This window comes from Conger conger, chromosome 1, assembly GCF_963514075.1.
Source record: "Conger conger chromosome 1, fConCon1.1, whole genome shotgun sequence".
NCBI lineage: Eukaryota > Metazoa > Chordata > Actinopteri > Anguilliformes > Congridae > Conger > Conger conger.
The window spans coordinates 29949468-29967310 of NC_083760.1; the positions used below are offsets into that span (position 1 = coordinate 29949468).

The 17843-nt window shown below is 45.9% G+C and overlaps 1 protein-coding gene across 1 annotated transcript in view; it reads right to left on the reverse strand.

The window, feature by feature from the left end:
* The window catches only part of ccdc88c (coiled-coil domain containing 88C), a 76802-nt gene that overhangs the window by 4226 nt on the left and 54733 nt on the right, over window positions 1–17843 (reverse strand). Inside the window, exons 21-29 of the mRNA XM_061241244.1 lie at window positions 13819–13962; window positions 13354–13540; window positions 12987–13132; window positions 12522–12611; window positions 11928–12160; window positions 5712–5918; window positions 3477–3551; window positions 3265–3333; window positions 1002–1204 (exon numbers count right to left, since the gene is read on the reverse strand). Coding sequence (XP_061097228.1) covers window positions 1002–1204; window positions 3265–3333; window positions 3477–3551; window positions 5712–5918; window positions 11928–12160; window positions 12522–12611; window positions 12987–13132; window positions 13354–13540; window positions 13819–13962 — 1354 coding nt within the window. The remainder of the gene's footprint in view (window positions 1–1001; window positions 1205–3264; window positions 3334–3476; window positions 3552–5711; window positions 5919–11927; window positions 12161–12521; window positions 12612–12986; window positions 13133–13353; window positions 13541–13818; window positions 13963–17843) is intronic.

The window sequence follows — 17843 nt, forward strand, 5'->3', positions numbered from 1 at the left end:
CTTTCCTTTGGAAACCATTCATTCCCACGGTCAGATGGCATGGTCAGTGAGCATTCGCACCCACATCCACATACATGGCTTGACACAAGTGGGATAAGACCAGTGGACTGTAACCAATTGCATTAGTAACACAACCATGAATCTGTCTCTTCTTAACAGATACAAAGCTAAAGACAATGATGGGGATAAATAGTGTAAATACATTCTAAAAACAAGCCCCCTTACTGAAATGGATCATAAGAAAGAAAAAAAAAGTCTCCCCTAATGTTGGAACAGAGATGTTTGCCCGTAAATGAAATGCAAAAATAATTAATTGATTACTTAGTAACAATTAACAACATCGTTTTCTTTGGACAATGACAATTGTACAGTAGTTGCAGGACTTCAGTAAAAATACATTACTCCTGAAGTATATTGAATAGTTTTTCAATGTTTCAGAGGCCTCGGATAGTATGACGACAATTTGTCAGAAACGACCAGAAATTTAGCTCCTGTACTCTTTCCATCTGTGACCTCCTTGTCTTAGGAGGTCCTGGATAGCAATGAGGCTCCAAAGCTGTGCTGCAATATTGCTTTGCTGCCACCTACAGACACTGCGTCTCCAGCCACACCCCCATCATGAGCCAGCGAATCAGAATCCTTTGAGCTTCATCAATGACAAGGAGAAGCATTCCATCATAAGAACGAAAAGCTGAATACCTGGCAAGCCTATAGAGCAGGGGTGCACAGCAAGGGCCAATCCGCTTCAGGATTTGGTGCCAACTTCTGCTCTTAATGATTTAATCGGCTAAATAATGTCTTGATCAGACATTTGTATATGCACCAGCTACAGCTGCAGACTGCTAGTGTATCCTAAAGATTTTACTGTGATCAAGTACAGGAGTGGACCAACATCATTTCTAGAGCTGTCAGAAAAATAAATTAAGGTAATTGGTTGAACCAGTTTGCAGACCGGTTGTGCACCCCTGCTTCAGAGTGACTGTGCTTAGCCAAGGACTTACGGTAGGGGGTGAGAGGGTGTTGCTCTCCTGAAGGAACTGCTCCAGGGTGACCATCTCGCTGCCAGGGGACGAAGGGCGGCGACGGGCCAGGCGGGGGGCGCTCCTCTGTGGGGGGGTGTCCGAGGGAAGCGGGGAGGCGCGGGACAGATGGCCATCACGGGGACCGTGCCCAAGCGCAAGGGCGTCCAGGCGCTCCAGAGACTCTGGGTAATGCAGTGAATGTGGGTGAATACTTTGGGTAATGTAGTTAATGTGAGTGAATAGTTTGGGTAATTGTAGTTAATGTGGGTGAATAGTCTGGGTAATGTAGTTAATGTGGGTGAATAGTCTGGGTAATGTAGTTAATGTGGATGAATAGTCTGGGTAATGTAATGTGGGTGAATAGTCTGGGTAATGTAGTTAATGTGGATGAATAGTCTGGGTAATGTAGTTAATGTGGGTGAATAGTCTGGGCAATGTAGTTAATGAGGGTGAATAGTCTAGGTAATGTAGTTAATGTGGGTGAATAGTTTGGGTAATGTAGTTAATGTGGATGAATAGTCTGGGTAATGTAATGTGGGTGAATAGTCTGGGTAATGTAATGTGGGTGAATAGTCTGGGTAATGTAGTTAATGTGGGTGAATAGTCTAGGTAATGTAGTTAATGAGGGTGAATAGTCTAGGTAATGTAGTTAATGAGGATGAATAGTTTGGATGATGTAGTTCATGTGGGTAAATAGTCTGGGTAATGTTGTTAATGTGGGTGAATAGTCTGGGTAATGTAGTTAATGTGGATGAATAGTCTGGGTAATGTAATTAATGTGGATGAATAGTCTGGGGAATGCAGTGAATGTGGGTGAATACTTTGGGTAATGTAGTTAATGTGAGTGAATAGTCTGGGTAATGTAGTTAATGTGGGTGAATAGTCTGGGTAATGTAGTTAATGTGGGTGAATAGTCTGGGCAATGTTGTTAATGTGGGTGAATAGTCTGGGTAATGTAATGTGGGTGAATAGTCTGGGTAATGTAGTTTATGTGGGTTAATAGTCTGGGTAATGTTGTTAAAGTGGGTGAACAGTCTGGGTAATGTAATTAATGTGTGCGAATAGTCTGGGTAATGTAGTTAATGTGTGTGAATAATCTGGGTAATGTAGTTAATGTGGGTGAATAGTCTGGGTAATGTAGTTAATGTGGGTGAATAGTCTGGGTAATGTAGTTAATGTGGGTGAATAGTCTGGGTGATGTAGTTAATGTGGGTGAATACTTTGGGTAATGTAGTTCATGTGGGTGAATAGTCTGGGTGATGTAGTTAATATGGGTGAATAGTCTGGGTAATGTAGTTAATGTGGGGAATAATCTGGGTAATGTAGTTAATGTGGGTGAATAGTCTGGGTAATGTAGTTAATGTGGGTGAATAGTCTGGGTAATGTAGTTAATATGGGTGAATAGTCTGGGTAATGCAGTGAATGTGGGTGAATACTTTGGGTAATGTAGTTAATGTGAGTGAATAGTTTGGGTAATTGTAGTTAATGTGGGTGAATAGTCTGGGTAATGTAGTTAATGTGGGTGAATAGTCTGGGTAATGTAGTTAATGTGGATGAATAGTCTGGGTAATGTAATGTGGGTGAATAGTCTGGGTAATGTAGTTAATGTGGGTGAATAGTCTGGGCAATGTAGTTAATGAGGGTGAATAGTCTAGGTAATGTAGTTAATGTGGGTGAATAGTTTGGGTAATGTAGTTAATGTGGATGAATAGTCTGGGTAATGTAATGTGGGTGAATAGTCTGGGTAATGTAATGTGGGTGAATAGTCTGGGTAATGTAGTTAATGTGGGTGAATAGTCTGGGTAATGTAGTTAATGTGGGTGAATAGTCTGGGTAATGTAGTTAATGTGGGTGAATAGTCTGGGTAATGTAGTTAATGTGGGGAATAATCTGGGTAATGTAGTTAATGTGGGTGAATAGTCTGGGTAATGTAGTTAATGTGGGTGAATAGTCTGAGTAATGTAGTTAATATGGGTGAATAGTCTGGGTAATGTAGTTAATGTGGATGAATAGTCTGGGTAATGTAGTTAATGAGGGTGAATAGTCTGGGTGATGTAGTTAATGTGGGTGAATAGTCTGGGTAATGTAGTTAATGTGGGTGAATAGTCTGGGTAATGTAGTCAATGTGGGTGAATAGTCTGGGTAATGTAGTCAATGTGGGTGAATAGTCTGGGTAATGTAGTCAATGTGGGTGAATAGTCTGGGTAATGTAGTCAATGTGGGTGAATAGTCTGGGTAATACCTTTGGAGTGGACAGGGGAGTCACTACTGGAGGCGCTGCGGCTGAACTCAGCAGAGCTGAGTCTGTGACCTGAAGAAAGATGGGGAGACAGACGGGTCACACTCGTTTCCTGTGCTCGTGTCATTTTTAAATAAGAGAGCAGTTTGTTTAGGTTGGGTGGAGCCCAGGGGAGCAATGGCAGCATGATGTCATCGATTCGCTCGAGCCCGTACCTGCGTTTCCATGGCCACCGCTCCCGAACGCGGCATCAGGGGAGTGCAGCCATAAGTCGTCGTCGCAGTTCAACCCTGTGGTTGACACAGAGAGATTGAAAAAGAGCTCTAGCGGATATTCAGGAGGCATATTGACACACAGATCTCAGTGCACCGGCAAAGCCCACAGACAGCATCTGCAATCTTTCGGCTTTCAAGCTGCATTTAATTGGAGGGGGAATCAATATCCACAATTCCTCCAGAAAAGTCCAAATGTATGTTTGTGTGCCCAGGGAAAGAACATCCAATGCCACAGTATCGTCTTTCAGCACATTACTTCATGAATATTTATAATATGGTCCAATTTGCTTCCAATGCTTCGGCTTCAACTGCAAATGTTAAGAATGTAGAAGTGAAGTGTCGGGATGTTAACGATGATGAGTCAATGATTGATTATTTTTAATTCTATACATTCACATAAATCATGCAGGTACAGTGGACAAATCGTCCAACTCACTGACCTGAGGTATCATTCCCTATCATCTTCTATCCTATTGATTCCTATGGTAAGGAACTTCAATGAAAAGCCATGAAAAGTAGACTAGCTGACTATAATCAAAAAGTTTCATTTTGAACATTCAAAGCAATGTTAACAATGTATGGGCTAGTGCCATTAGCAATTGCCAGCCACTTGGCAATAGCTTTTACTTTTTTGGCACAGAAAATGTCAATGTTTTTAATATATTATAAGATATTATAAGACTGTTTCGAATTTCGGGGATGGGCCTGGAAAGTGTATGACGTTTCCATGAGCATACCCTCTCTTGTCGACTGTATCTATTCCAAGTGCCAAGGAAGGAAAAAGTATCGCCACTTGCATTCTTAAGATACATCCATAATACACAGCTGGCAAGAGAATATCCACCAGTCGTATAGCAGTATACATTAAGCAGCATAACTGGCTTGCACTAATGATAGATAGATCCTAGTTATTCAAGGGCACTCCAGCTGAAACCAGACATAGCTCTTTGATGCCATTATAAACAATTGCTGAAGTATAGAGCAGAGCTAGGCTCAGGCAGGTCCCATTAATTGAAGTAATAATGCCCGTCTCCAGGCAACAGGGTGAGAAGCAACTGCCTCTACCATAGGCATAACAACTCCACACTATACTCATGGTATGCTTAGTGATCCAACATTATGTCACTTCATGAATTTTTCAGAAGGTAATTGCCACAAATATGACTGGCTGTCTACGGGGACTACAATAAAACATTTCTCCTGTATTACGGAAAAATCTTTATCCAATGTGCTTTTATTTTTTAAATTGAAAATATTTTAAAGGTACAGGTTTTTAAACAATTCGAACACTGTCCTATTAAAGAGGACAAACTATACAACGTTTTCATCAATGCAGGAGTACAAGTCACCAAAAGCAAAATGTTTACAAACCAGTCTTTACCTCGCCATTTTGTATTTTCAGACTGGTTTTTCAAAGAGAATAAAGTGCAGAATGTGTCTGCAAGTTTTTCATAGTAGCCTTTTTGTTAATGAGCAGCTAATCAAAGCTGCATTTTCTACTTTTTTTTTCTTTTCTTTCTTTTATTTATTTTTTACAAAAAAAAGAAATATATTTTTGTCTCCCCAATTTGAAACCACAAGTTGCGTCTCATAAGTTACTGTGGTCACCCACGCACCACACTGCAAAATCTTGAAGCTTGAGCTTGAACGTGCGCACTGCTCCGATGCTGCACGTCAGTGGTTATTTTTTAAACTACACACAACAAGAGAGCAGCAACCAAACTGCACATCCGAAACCGGTTACAACTGGTGGCAGGCAGATGGTTGCTAGGAGAAACGAGTGAGCTCAACCAAAGAGCCATATTGCTGCTGATCTAACATGCGTGCAAAAGAGTGAACGTATGTTGTGAGCTATGTTTTCAATGAACAGTTGCTGTACTATTTAGTTCCCCACCAACACCTTTTTGATGCGACATAGGCTTAACAATTCTAGCCAGCTGTGATTTATTTTTAAAGGTAAGAAAAACATTACATTGATTATTATAACGTATTATAACAGCCAACTGATAGTCAACTTTTTTTCTCTCTGCGTTTTCCCCATCAGCAGCCATCTTTGTTCGCTGCACACTACCTTTTCAAACTGTTAGCCAACGTCAGCTAACGTTCGTGGGTTCGAATTTAGCCAACGTTTGTCACCTTGAAAGCATGTCTGTTGTGTTCTTGAAAGAGCCTTACCCTTGGACCTGTGACCATGCCTGGAGCTGGAGTTGGGAGCGTGGGCGGGGGTGGAGGTGGTGTTGACTGGGGTGGAGTAGGCTGGGACCCCCAGCTCTGAGGCCCTCCGCCTGGCCAGCGGCTCCTCGGGGCCATTGGCGGTCTCGCCGCTGCCCCCTGGCAAACGGCTCGCATCCCTTCCCCTCGAGCTGCCAGACTCGCTCCGGCCTGAATAATTAGACGGAAGGAGATCATCACTTGGATGTCTAAAATCACACTGTCCGCTTCAGCACGCTAGCAGGACGAGCGGGGGGACAGGACAGGCGTAAGTTGCCACGGGAGACGCTGCAAGCAGGGGTTCATACGGAGTGGGGGACGTTGAGGGAGGTGCTCGCAAGCCCGATTGCTCTGCATGGCGTTCACCACAACAAGAGACCACAGATGGGGGGCAGGGTTCTGAGTCACCAGGTGGGAGATGTTCCAGGAAGCATACAGGCGTGCCTCGTTTGTGGGGTGGAAGGGAGTGGGCTTTGCTGGATGAGTCCGTCAGGTAGGCGTCACAGTTGTGATGGGAATCATACAGTCGGTCCTGCTATCCTGACCCTGACAGAACGTGGTCCGTGGCAGGGGTGTGTGCCAGGCCTGGGTGAGGAAGCTGTGTAGGGTCGAGGCGAGGAGGCAGAGCTGGATGGGGTTCTCTAGTGAGTCTTCCCAAGCGGCCTTAGCATGTAAGCCTAGTTTATACGTCGACCAATTATATTTACAACTAAATATCTACCACAAAAAACTTCTGCACAACACTTTCGCAATGTTGCGCAACTCTACAATTTTATGTCGCAAACACTATTGTACTTTGTTGTTCCGTGTGACCGAGCAGTTTACAAATGTCCAGTTTATAAAGGCCTTGGCATCACAGAGGCAACAGTAGCCTCCCTGCAGGCCTTTGTCAAAATATAAATGCCATATATAGGTCATAGCACACCATCATTTTTGACACTTGGAATTGCTCATTTGAACAGGAAATAGGTAGGCCTGGGGCCACCTTCCAGATGTGTTAAACACATTGTGTCATTTTTAACACCCCCACCCATTTTGTGTTACTTACAACAGCATGTGTAGGAAAAAAATAAAAAACTCTCGTGACACAAATTCCTAACTTTGACAGAAAATATGTTGAATGAAACACAAAAGGAGAACGCAAAAAGTATGTTGGATATTAACACATCTTTTTTGAGAGTGCACTGAGTTACAGGCTAGGCCTGAAAACTCCAGGCCCCAGGGTGCAGTTCTGCCCTGTGCCACTTCACAGCTCAATTCTTCATGTTTGGTTTCCCTAAACTACTGAAGGCCCAGTAGGGAGAACAAAGGGGCAGAATTCATGGAATATATGGGGAAGGATTTAGAATTTAACATCATGGCGCCAGGCTTCATCAAATCCACAACTAACATGATCTCATCTAATTTGGACAATAGTTGTATCTTCAATGTGGCTGTTGCAAGCCACCGAAAGTACACACATGAAAAATTTTGTTTTAACCTTTGGAAGAGCCTCCGTTTTCTAGATCTTCATTGCATTCCGCTACCAGTAGTGATTGTAACACCAGCACTAGATCGGACACCTTAAATGTTCGTAAAGCACCATCATTCTGAGATCTTGTCAGGCGCACACGTGTAATTTATCAAACCTATACTCATCGCAATGTCTCTGATTATCAACTATAATTCTTGTTGATCACAGAACAAATATGGTAAAAGAGGCTGATTAATTGAACACCCATCAAAAGCAATACGATTTGTTTCATTGTAGGTCTTCACATTGTTAATTAAGGGAAGGAAGAGGACACACGTCAGGTGTGATTCGTTGTTCGAGTTGATCAATAATCCCATTACACGACGTCTCCCCGGTGTTATTTCCGGTTGTTCATACCCCGGTCATATTTCACAGGGCAGTTCTGCACGTGTGAAAATGTACTTAACAAGGTGCCTCTTGGGGAGTCTCAGTAGCTGATATACAACCTCTGCCCCCTACACACAGACACGCAGAACAATCGTTACACAACAGCACAGCAGGCAGACTAACAGGTACTACAGATAGCCAGGTGAGAAGAGAGAGTGAGTGAGTGAGTGAGTGAGAGTGTGTGTGTGTGTGTGTGTGTGTGTGTGTGTGTGTGGGTGGGGCAATGTGTGCATGGGGGGGGTGTGGATGCACAGCGCTGGTCAACAGGGAATGCTGGGGCAGGGAAGAGCAAGTGGTTCACAGTTTGTTGCTCAAGGCCAACGGAAGACAAATTGTCAAGAGTCAACAGGCCACAGACAAGGAAGCAGGATGCATAGGAACATGTGCTCAACACCAACTGACACTTTCACCTAGAACCGTTTAAGCTGAATCACTTATTGATGTACTGTATCGACTTGAGCCCTGTAGCAGGCGCTGTCAAGTCACCACCCCTCTATATGCATGACTAAACATATGGGGTGATGCACGGATAAGCACAGAGAAGACACACAAGGAAGGTTTTCTGTTGAAATACTACTACTTACGGCAGATTGCACAAGAGATGAGTCCACTCTGAACTGGACAGGGAAGTGTTACAGTTCTGATGAAAAGACCTGCTTCCTTCTGCGTCTATGCATTCTTTGTGTGTATGGTGCTAGATATTTGTAGGGGACTGAAAAAGTTAAGTGGAATGGTTAGGGTCCACTATATGTCCATTATATAATTAGTGGGCCATTTCAGTCTAAGAACTGTGTCTATACACTGCGTGTGTGTGTGTGTGTGTATTTATGGACAGGTGCATCCGCACAATTTATTCGATAAAGCCACAAAGGTGGTGTTAGAGATATGAGGGAGGGAGGTGGAAGGATGGGTGGTGATGATTAAACAGGTTAGAAGTGGCTATTCTGAGAGATGGGAGGGGATGTGATGTCACAGGATGACCAGAAGCGCAGGCGGCTAGACAGCGAGCGCTGCGTTGGGGGTGTCCGTGGCGACTTGAGCTTCTCTTGGCTCTTACTCCTCAGAAAGTTCAGCCGCTTGGCTGCTGGCGCTGATGAGCACGAGGGCGACGGGATTTAATGGAAAAACATAAAAAGAAAAGAAGAAAAGGATGAGAGAAAGAAAAGGATGAGTGGAATAATTAAATAAACAGATAAATAGATCCACAGTGAAGAGGACCCCAAATAACCATAGAAAAGAACAGTATTAGACATGGCATGCAATATCTGTATCTATTAGAATAGACAAATGACATTCCCCACACCAAGAGACAGAAAAGATGAAAAATCAAAACATGATAAGTCAAAGTAAAATAAATATAAGGTATTAGTAAAGGAAATTGCTGTCCTTGCAGTAGTTGAAGGAAGTTTGTGTAGTCTCATGTGCCCCCTTGTGGACACTTGATTGTGTATAGTCACAAAGTAAAATATAAACAAAGCGCTCCCAAACCTCGGGGTCAATTGCAGCGTGCTTAGCTGGGGTTTACACTACTGGTTTAAACCCTCAGACCACAGAACTGCATTATAACGGGCATAGCTCATCATTATTTCACAGATTTCGATATCGCTTCCAGTGCATTTTTGTGGTCTAGGGTTTAAACCTCGCAGCAATTGACCCTAGCAGCCCCTCGCAGTCGTTTCTGGCAGTTTGTTTAGTCTTATGAAGTAAAATAAACAAAAAGCTCCAAAACTCTAAGGGGCAACTTTTGAAATTTCACATCAATAAAATAAAATAAAATAAATAAAAACGACCAAATCCCAGTGTTTCCCATTAATTACCTCAGCTGCGACAGGAATTTTAAATTCCCCCGCAACAGTTAATCTCATAACATAAAATATGTGCTTTTGCACCGACCCACGCGCACGAGATGAGAGCGGGCTTTCATAGACTGCAGTCTCTTTTCAACACTTGAGCCCGCTCTCTCTCATCTTCCACAAGCCATCCCTCCAGAATTAATTTTGAGGAGACCAAGATAGTTTGAGTTAATTATCTATTTGCTCGTTACGTCATCTTGAATGTGGTTACATTTCGCTTAAACGTTATTTCAAGCATCAAGTTCGTAAAACTGTCTAATTCCCGAATGTGAATCCTACCGTTATGACGTGAGGGAGTGATACTGTGGATATTGGCACTGCGTTATGAATTATTAGCGGCTGCCCAAGTTTGATACAGTAGCCACTTTCCTGAGGTAAGTCTACATCTACTCGCCACATTTACGTTGCTATTAACGAAGTGGTTACAATGGTCCGTTAAATTAAATCAACTACCACTAGTTATATATTAATACAATATTATTTCCAGCGCCTAGTTGGACAAGCTATATCCAGAATGTGATATGAAGCGTTAGGTCCATAAAATTCGTCTTGAATATATCCTCTTCATTTTCATCCTAAAGTGCACCAGATTGATGCATTTGACTTAAAATGTGCATGCCTGCGGATACAGTTCAAAGTCCCCTCACCACAGTTTCCTAAAATCTGGTGGGAAACACCAAAGCCCATTCAGAAAAGGCAAAATAAATGGAACTAAAATACAGTATTACTGAATTAAACCCCTAAATGAACATTCAGGAGTACTGATATGTAGCCTACGGTGGGGTGCAAAACTGTGGGCACCCCTGGTTTAAATGTCTATTATAATTAATCTGTATGTGATCAAAAGCAAACCTGAACTCTAAATGGTATAGAGTTAAACATGAGACATGGGACTAACCCCTCGAAACAAGCATGAGCTAAACATGGCTGCAATACAGGCCTGGCAGAGCATAACCAGAGAAGACACCCAGCAACTGGTGATGTCAGCAAAACTCACAGCAATTGATCCAAATAATCCTGGACGGCTGAACAGTCAGCAAGTTGTGGTTGTTTTATTTCAAACGGAAGCCTTGGAAACAGGGTGTGTGGCGTTTTAGTCAGTTAGTGATTTAAAATGCACTCAATTGGATATGCATACTAATATCCTGCACACAGCATGGCTCTCCTCAGATCCCTGATGTACATGTTGAAATTACTCTTTTCTAAAGTAAATTACACCAAAAAAGACTGAGCAATGAGAGCCAAAGGAAAGTAAATCGTGCATAGTGTGTGTATGTGTGTACATGTGTGTGCATGCATGCATGTGCATGCATGTGTGTGTGCATCCATTCTCTTGTTTTAACATTGAACTGACTATAACCTCTAATTTCAATTACACAAGGGGAAATTATACTTATGATGGTACATGAGATTTTTGGAATTTAAAAATTATAGGTCTTATTCCACAGGTCAATAACACCCATATGCCAGTGGGAGGAATTTGGATAAGGATACCAGTAGAATCTAAACCATATGATGTTCACAGGACTACAAGATGGGCAAGAGCAACAGACCAATAAACCTACCCACAGGCCTGATGTCCTAGAGTACATATAGCGTATCCTAAAAATACATCCTCTACTGCACCCACACACTAGTTCCTAGTCCCACCCTAACACCTGCCCCCTAACCACAACCAAAAGCAACCCAAAGGCTTGCTCTCTAACCACACCCCAGAAACCCGTCCACCAACCACACACAAAAATCCCATCCCCTACCCCACCCCAAACATTTGATGCCCAGATTGTGTCTCAAATTGCACACTTGTGTACTTGTGCACTCATGTTCTTATACTTACAAGTGTACCAACAAGTAAACTGCTTAGAATGCAAGAACATATAATCTGGTAATTTGAGACGCACTTGTACTGTAACGTCATGACTCTTCGGACCGTAATGAGCATCCGGTGCAGGTTAGACTAGCAGCAGTGATTGACTGAAGTGACATAACAAAAATTTTATACCAGAAAAACATATTTGTAATGCAAATTTGTGGTGAACATATGTTGGTATAGTTTTATTTATAAAGTAAAAAGAGAAAGCTGCTTAGCAGTATGTACATTAAGGTTAAGAAGAGTGCGAACAGAACGTGTGCTTCCTCCCAAGTACAACAAGAGAACTTCCGATGACTTCAATGTGTACATGCCAGTTTTGTACTTGAGTTTGGGATGCACTTCATCACATGACCGTTAACTTCCGCGCTTGATTTACGCACTAATTAGTCCACAAGCATTCAATTTGAGACACGGCCCTTGACCATACCTCAAACACCCACCTCCTAACCTGACCTTGAAAACCTGCCCGCTAACCCCACCCCAGTAACTTGTTGCCCTAACCGCACCCTTAACCCACCCCCGAACGGCAGCTCCCGCGTTTAGGCTCTGCGTACCCTTGCTGGTGTATGCCGGGGAGACGGGGAGAGAGTGGCTGTCCTCCATGGAGTCCACGCTGGGGCGGGGCTGTCGGGGCGGCGGGGGCGGCGGAAGGGACACGCAGTCGGGGGCGTCGGTGGGCGACGTGGGCCGGGATGTTTCCAGACCGCTCCGGATCTTCTCGCGGCCATTCTCCTTCTTTGGTTTGATGAATTTGGCCAGAGCTTTGGCCCCCACCCAGTGGTTCCGTCTGAGGACACGGGAAAAGCAACACCTCTACAATGCCGAAGACCAGGGATACTCAAATCGGGCCATGGAGGCCAGTAGCGCTGCTGCTTATTGTTCCTCCCATCTAATCAGGAGCGATTTAAACACACTAGGTGAGTTAAATCCCTGGCCAATCAGTGGCATTAATTGATCAATGAACTATAAAGTTGAAAATAAATCTCGTACAACGGGCCTCGAGGGTGAGAGTGTCCCTGCGATGGATCTTGCACATTAGCCACTTAATCTAAAACAGTGCTTCCCATTGTGGCCTTAACGACCCATTTGGCCCCATTTCCACTGATCTGTCCAATGAGTTAAAGGAAGGTGGCTGGAGGCTTACTTACTTTTTAGGAGCCGGGTCGTAGAACTTATACTGGTCCATGATCTTCTCTTCTAGCTTTTCCTTCTGCCGGCGGAGAGCGTTTAGCTTGTCACTGTAAGAGAAGCAGAACGCGGGCTGTTTGCACCAGAACGCATTTAAAAAAAACATTCCTCTTCTCTCTATATTCTTTGCCCAGTGTGGAATCTGAATGAAGAGGACAAGCATGTCTTCACGCATATGACACATCAAAACTGGGTCAAATACATAATAATTGTTTTGAATTAAAATTGTTTTCTATGCTTTACTGAGCTTGTCAGGTATATTAGAACCTCAAAAAGTGCAAACCCCACCAGGGTCGGCTCAGTTGCACCAGGCAAGATCAATCGATCACAGAAAAGTATTTGAATCCAAAACTTTAACGTATTTCACCCATGTCTGTGCCCACACACAGACACACACACACACACACACACACAGGGACACTCACATATACTGCTTCTGCTCCTCGTGGTACATCTCCTTGCTCTCCATGGTGCGCTCCAGCAGGGTCTGGTTCTGCTGGCTCAGCATCTGGATCTGGCTCAGAAGATGGTGGTTCTCCTCCTCCAGGTTCCCTTTCAGACGGGTCAGCAGCTGAGGGAGAAGACAGCAGGATCGGTTCTGTGCTATTCATTACGAGAAAGTAGGTTGTGACTGACCATTTCAAAAGCGGCACAGTATGTTATTGAGACAGGAAACAGCAGAGCAGAGGAGGTCATTGACTACTTAAAACACACAAGCGTGCACATACACTTAGACACGCACACATGCACACATGCACACACGCACACACACACACACACACACACACACACCTCGCAGTGGTTCTCCAGCTTAGCGAGGGAGATGTCCAGGCCCTGGTGCTGCTCCTTCAGCTGGTCATAGCGGGCTTGCCAGCGGTTCAGCTCCAGCTGCGACTCGTTGAGTGACGTCTTCAACTCCTTGGTCTGCAGCTGCAGCCTGTCGCATTCCTGCCTCACCTGCTCGTGTGTCTGTGTGATCCTGCGAGTCGGACAGACGGACGGACGGATGAGCCACAGTCAGAATGGGAACTATGTACAGGGCCGTTTTGGCACACCCGATTCTATAATTAGCAGCTCAATGAGATCTCGAGCTGTTGATTGAGGTGTGCTTTGAACTAGAGTAAAAACCAGCAGGATGCTAGATCTCCAGGAACCAGGTTGTAGGACTATGCACATCTCTGAACATGATGGTGGGAAGCGCTGAATCACAGCTGCGGTGTACCGTGTGGGGGTAACAGAGGAGAGGGGGGCCCTCACCTGTCCACCTCGCCCTTCAGGCTCTGGTTCTCTGCTAGAATGAGGCCGTTTTTGTGGATCTCCGCCCCCAGGCTCTCCCTCTCTCTCTGCAGCGTCCCCTCCAGCTCCTCCAGGGTGGTCTTCCGCTTCATCAGCACTGCGTACCTAGAAGGGAACCAAAAGGGGAGCATGGTCAAACAGGAAGGAGTCAGTGCTGCACTGACTGGCTGTGTCTTTCCAGAGATTCTCTGCAGTGGCCAGGAATGCGATGAAACTGTTCCAACAAGTGTGCTACAGTAGATGGAGAAAACGAAAGGTTAACCAGAGTGAACATGACCCCGCTCATAGACAGACTGGAGTCACCTGAGCGAGTCTCTCCTTAATGACAAAGCGTTTGAGCTGGTGCCGACTGCATTGATTGCCTCACAGTGCTGAGAATAACAGCTGTGGGGACAGAGGTGTGTGTGTCTGTGCAATGAAAAATTAATCAGTGTGTAATATGATGAGGTGAGCTCTGTGCACCGGGCCCGATTGCCATCGGGGGCCGAGAGGGCCCTACTGCGACAAGTCGGGAGTCACCACAGAGAGGGCCCTATTGCGGTCGGGAGTCACCACAGAGAGGGCCCTACTGCGACAAGTCGGGTGTCACCACAGAGAGGGCCCTATTGCGGTCGGGAGTCACCACAGAGAGGGCCCCATTGTGGTCGGGAGTCACCACAGAGAGGGCCCTATTGCGGTCGGGAGTCACCACAGAGAGGGCCCTATTGCGGTCGGGAGTCACCACAGAGAGGGCCCTATTGCGGTCGGGAGTCACCACAGAGAGGGCCCTATTGCGGTCGGGAGTCACCACAGAGAGGGTCCTATTGCGGTCGGGAGTCACCACAGAGAGGGCCCTATTGCGGTCGGGAGTCACCACAGAGAGGGCCCTATTGCGGTCGGGAGTCACCACAGAGAGGGCCCTATTGCGGTCGGGAGTCACCACAGAGAGGGCCCTATTGCGGTCGGGAGTCACCACAGAGAGGGCCCTATTGCGGTCGGGAGTCACCACAGAGAGGGCCCTATTGCAGTCGGGAGTCACCACAGAGAGGGCCCTATTGCGGTCGGGAGTCACCACAGAGAGGGCCCTACTGCGACAAGTCGGGAGTCACCACAGAGAGGGCCCTATTGCGGTCGGGAGTCACCACAGAGAGGGCCCTATTGCGGTCGGGAGTCACCACAGAGAGGGCCCTATTGCGGTCGGGAGTCACCACAGAGAGGGCCCTATTGCGGTCGGGAGTCACCACAGAGAGGGCCCTACTGCGACAAGTCGGGAGTCACCACAGAGAGGGCCCTATTTCAATCGGGAGTCACCACAGAGAGGGTCCTATTGCGGTCGGGAGTCACCACAGAGAGGGCCCTACTGCGACAAGTCGGGAGTCACCACAGAGAGGGCCCTATTTCAATCGGGAGTCACCACAGAGAGGGCCCTATTTCAATCGGGAGTCACCACAGAGAGGGCCCTATTGCGGTCGGGAGTCACCACAGAGAGGGCCCTATTGCGGTCGGGAGTCACCACAGAGAGGGCCCTACTGCGACAAGTCGGGAGTCACCACAGAGAGGGCCCTATTGCGGTCGGGAGTCACCACAGAGAGGGCCCTATTGCGGTCGGGAGTCACCACAGAGAGGGCCCTATTGCGGTCGGGAGTCACCACAGAGAGGGCCCTATTGCGGTCGGGAGTCACCACAGAGAGGGCCCTATTGCAGTCGGGAGTCACCACAGAGAGGGTCCTATTGCGGTCGGGAGTCACCACAGAGAGGGCCCTATTGCGGTCGGGAGTCACCACAGAGAGGGCCCTATTGCGGTCGGGAGTCACCACAGAGAGGGCCCTACTGCGACAAGTCGGGAGTCACCACAGAGACCCCAGGGGAGCCCTTTCCATTATCCCTCACAAGCCTGAAGAATTTAGTTTTTCATTTTTGCTTAAGGGCATATCAGCCATGCCTAACCGGGGAATTGAACCTCTTTGTTGCTTTGTTGCAGTTACAACCCTAGTTCCCATACTACACTACTGCCAATTGATTGGTATATTGGCACTCCTGTCAATCTATGTTCTTCCAGCAGTGTCACCCCATTTGACCTCTGTATGACCCAGATGTCACCCTAACATGAGTCCTGCATGTAAGCGAAATACTATAACTTTTGAAATTATTACATAGTACAACCAGCAGGGGGAGACACTGTTCAAACAGGCCACACACTGTATGAAAATGCAGTCTTTACATTACATTACATTATTGGCATTTGGCAGACGCTCTTATCCAGAGTGACGTACAGTTGATTAGACGAAGCAGGAGACAATCCTCCCCTGGAGCAATGCAGGGTTAAGGGCCTTGCTCAAGGGCCCAACGGCTGTGCGGCTGTGCGGATCTTATTGTGGCTACACTGGGATTAGAACCACCGACCTTGCATGTCCCAGTCATTTACCTTAACCACTACGCTACAGGCCGGCCACATCATGGCTGCCGTTTACAGACTGGGGTTACAGAGAGGGCTCACCTTTTCAGACCAGGATGAGGCCATTTTTGCGGACCTCCTATTTTAGTTTTATTATAGTTGTTATCACATATTTTTTCATTGTCTCTCTGAACTTGACTGACTGTAAGACTGTCCAGTCAGTTTGAGAGTGTGAGCGTTCATCCTCTGACCCAAGCACAGTAAGCCACTGGTTCTTTAGCCAACCACCAATCTGCTGGCCAAAGCCTTGAAGATGCTGTCAAATGTGGTGGTAAAAACCGCTCTGACGGAATCCCTTCTTCCTTGGCCGATGTTGAGGCCAGCTCACAGGGTTCTAGGCCAGTTGGCACTGGCATGGCCTGGTTTTAGGTCTAGGCCGTGGCGCAGATCTCTACTGCACTGTGAGCTTGTGCTTCAGGTAGACATGCCAAACAGGAGCAGCATTACAAAGAGCACTTTCAGTCAGATCTACTAATACTGACTGTGCACGGCTCACCAAGCAGACTTTCCCGCAGGGGTCCCAAAAAAAACAAAAACAAGGGTGTGAACGACACACTTAAAAATAACCCAAAGGAAAATAGACACTGAAAGACTTTCCACTGAGTAGACCAGGTCCAATGGTCAACACCACATTCTGGCCAATCACGTATCTCCAACACCACCCCCCACGGCAATTAATTTTGATATCTCCCTGCAGCTCATTAAGAACAGGCCTGGGGGCTGGGGGAATGTGCCACTGGTTTTCTTCCCCAACAGGGGCGACTGCGCAGCTGCAAAGCTGGTCTCCACATGGCTGCGCAGTCACCCCTGCTGTCCCGAGCCGCTCGTTATATTTTATTGCCGTGTTTGATCTGGCACAGCGTGCGGTACTGTAACTTGTAACCTGCCCCGGGGAGCCTGGTCCCCTTTAATCTTCTGCTCCGTTCATCCGCACAGGAAATCAAAGTGGATTTTTATTACAGGGGCTTTCCCCAATGAGACCAGCGGTGAAACTAGACCCTGCTTAACTTTAAAGCCATGGAGCACTATACAGTCATGTACAAAGCCAAGCTGGGCCATCGACCACAAGGAAATGTTCAACCTCGACTCTGACTTTGCTCAAGATTGGGTGTCACCTCCCGTGTCATCCCCCTCCACCCCCGCCTTCCTGTTTCATTTCCCAAAAATACCCCTTCAGTTTGCCTGATTCAGTTCAGTTAATTTCAGACAAGACACAGCTAACAATGCCTCATTTTACAGTGGCTGACAGCTAAGTACTTAGGAATTGAACAGAGAAGCAGGACAAGTAGCACCCTCTATTGGTAAAGGGGTATTAATGCAAAGACCTACACATTTCACTAGAAATTTACATTTTACATTTTTGTAATCTAGCAGACGCTTTTAATCCAAAGAGATTTACAAGTGCATAGGTTCTTCGACAAGTTAAAGCATCACATCCATAGCTAGTAAAATACATATGAAGTGTTGTTCTAAACATAAAGTCATCATAAGTGCAAACTGTTTTTGCACTTATTTTTGGGGGGATAGACAAGAGGGATAGGGATATCAGAAA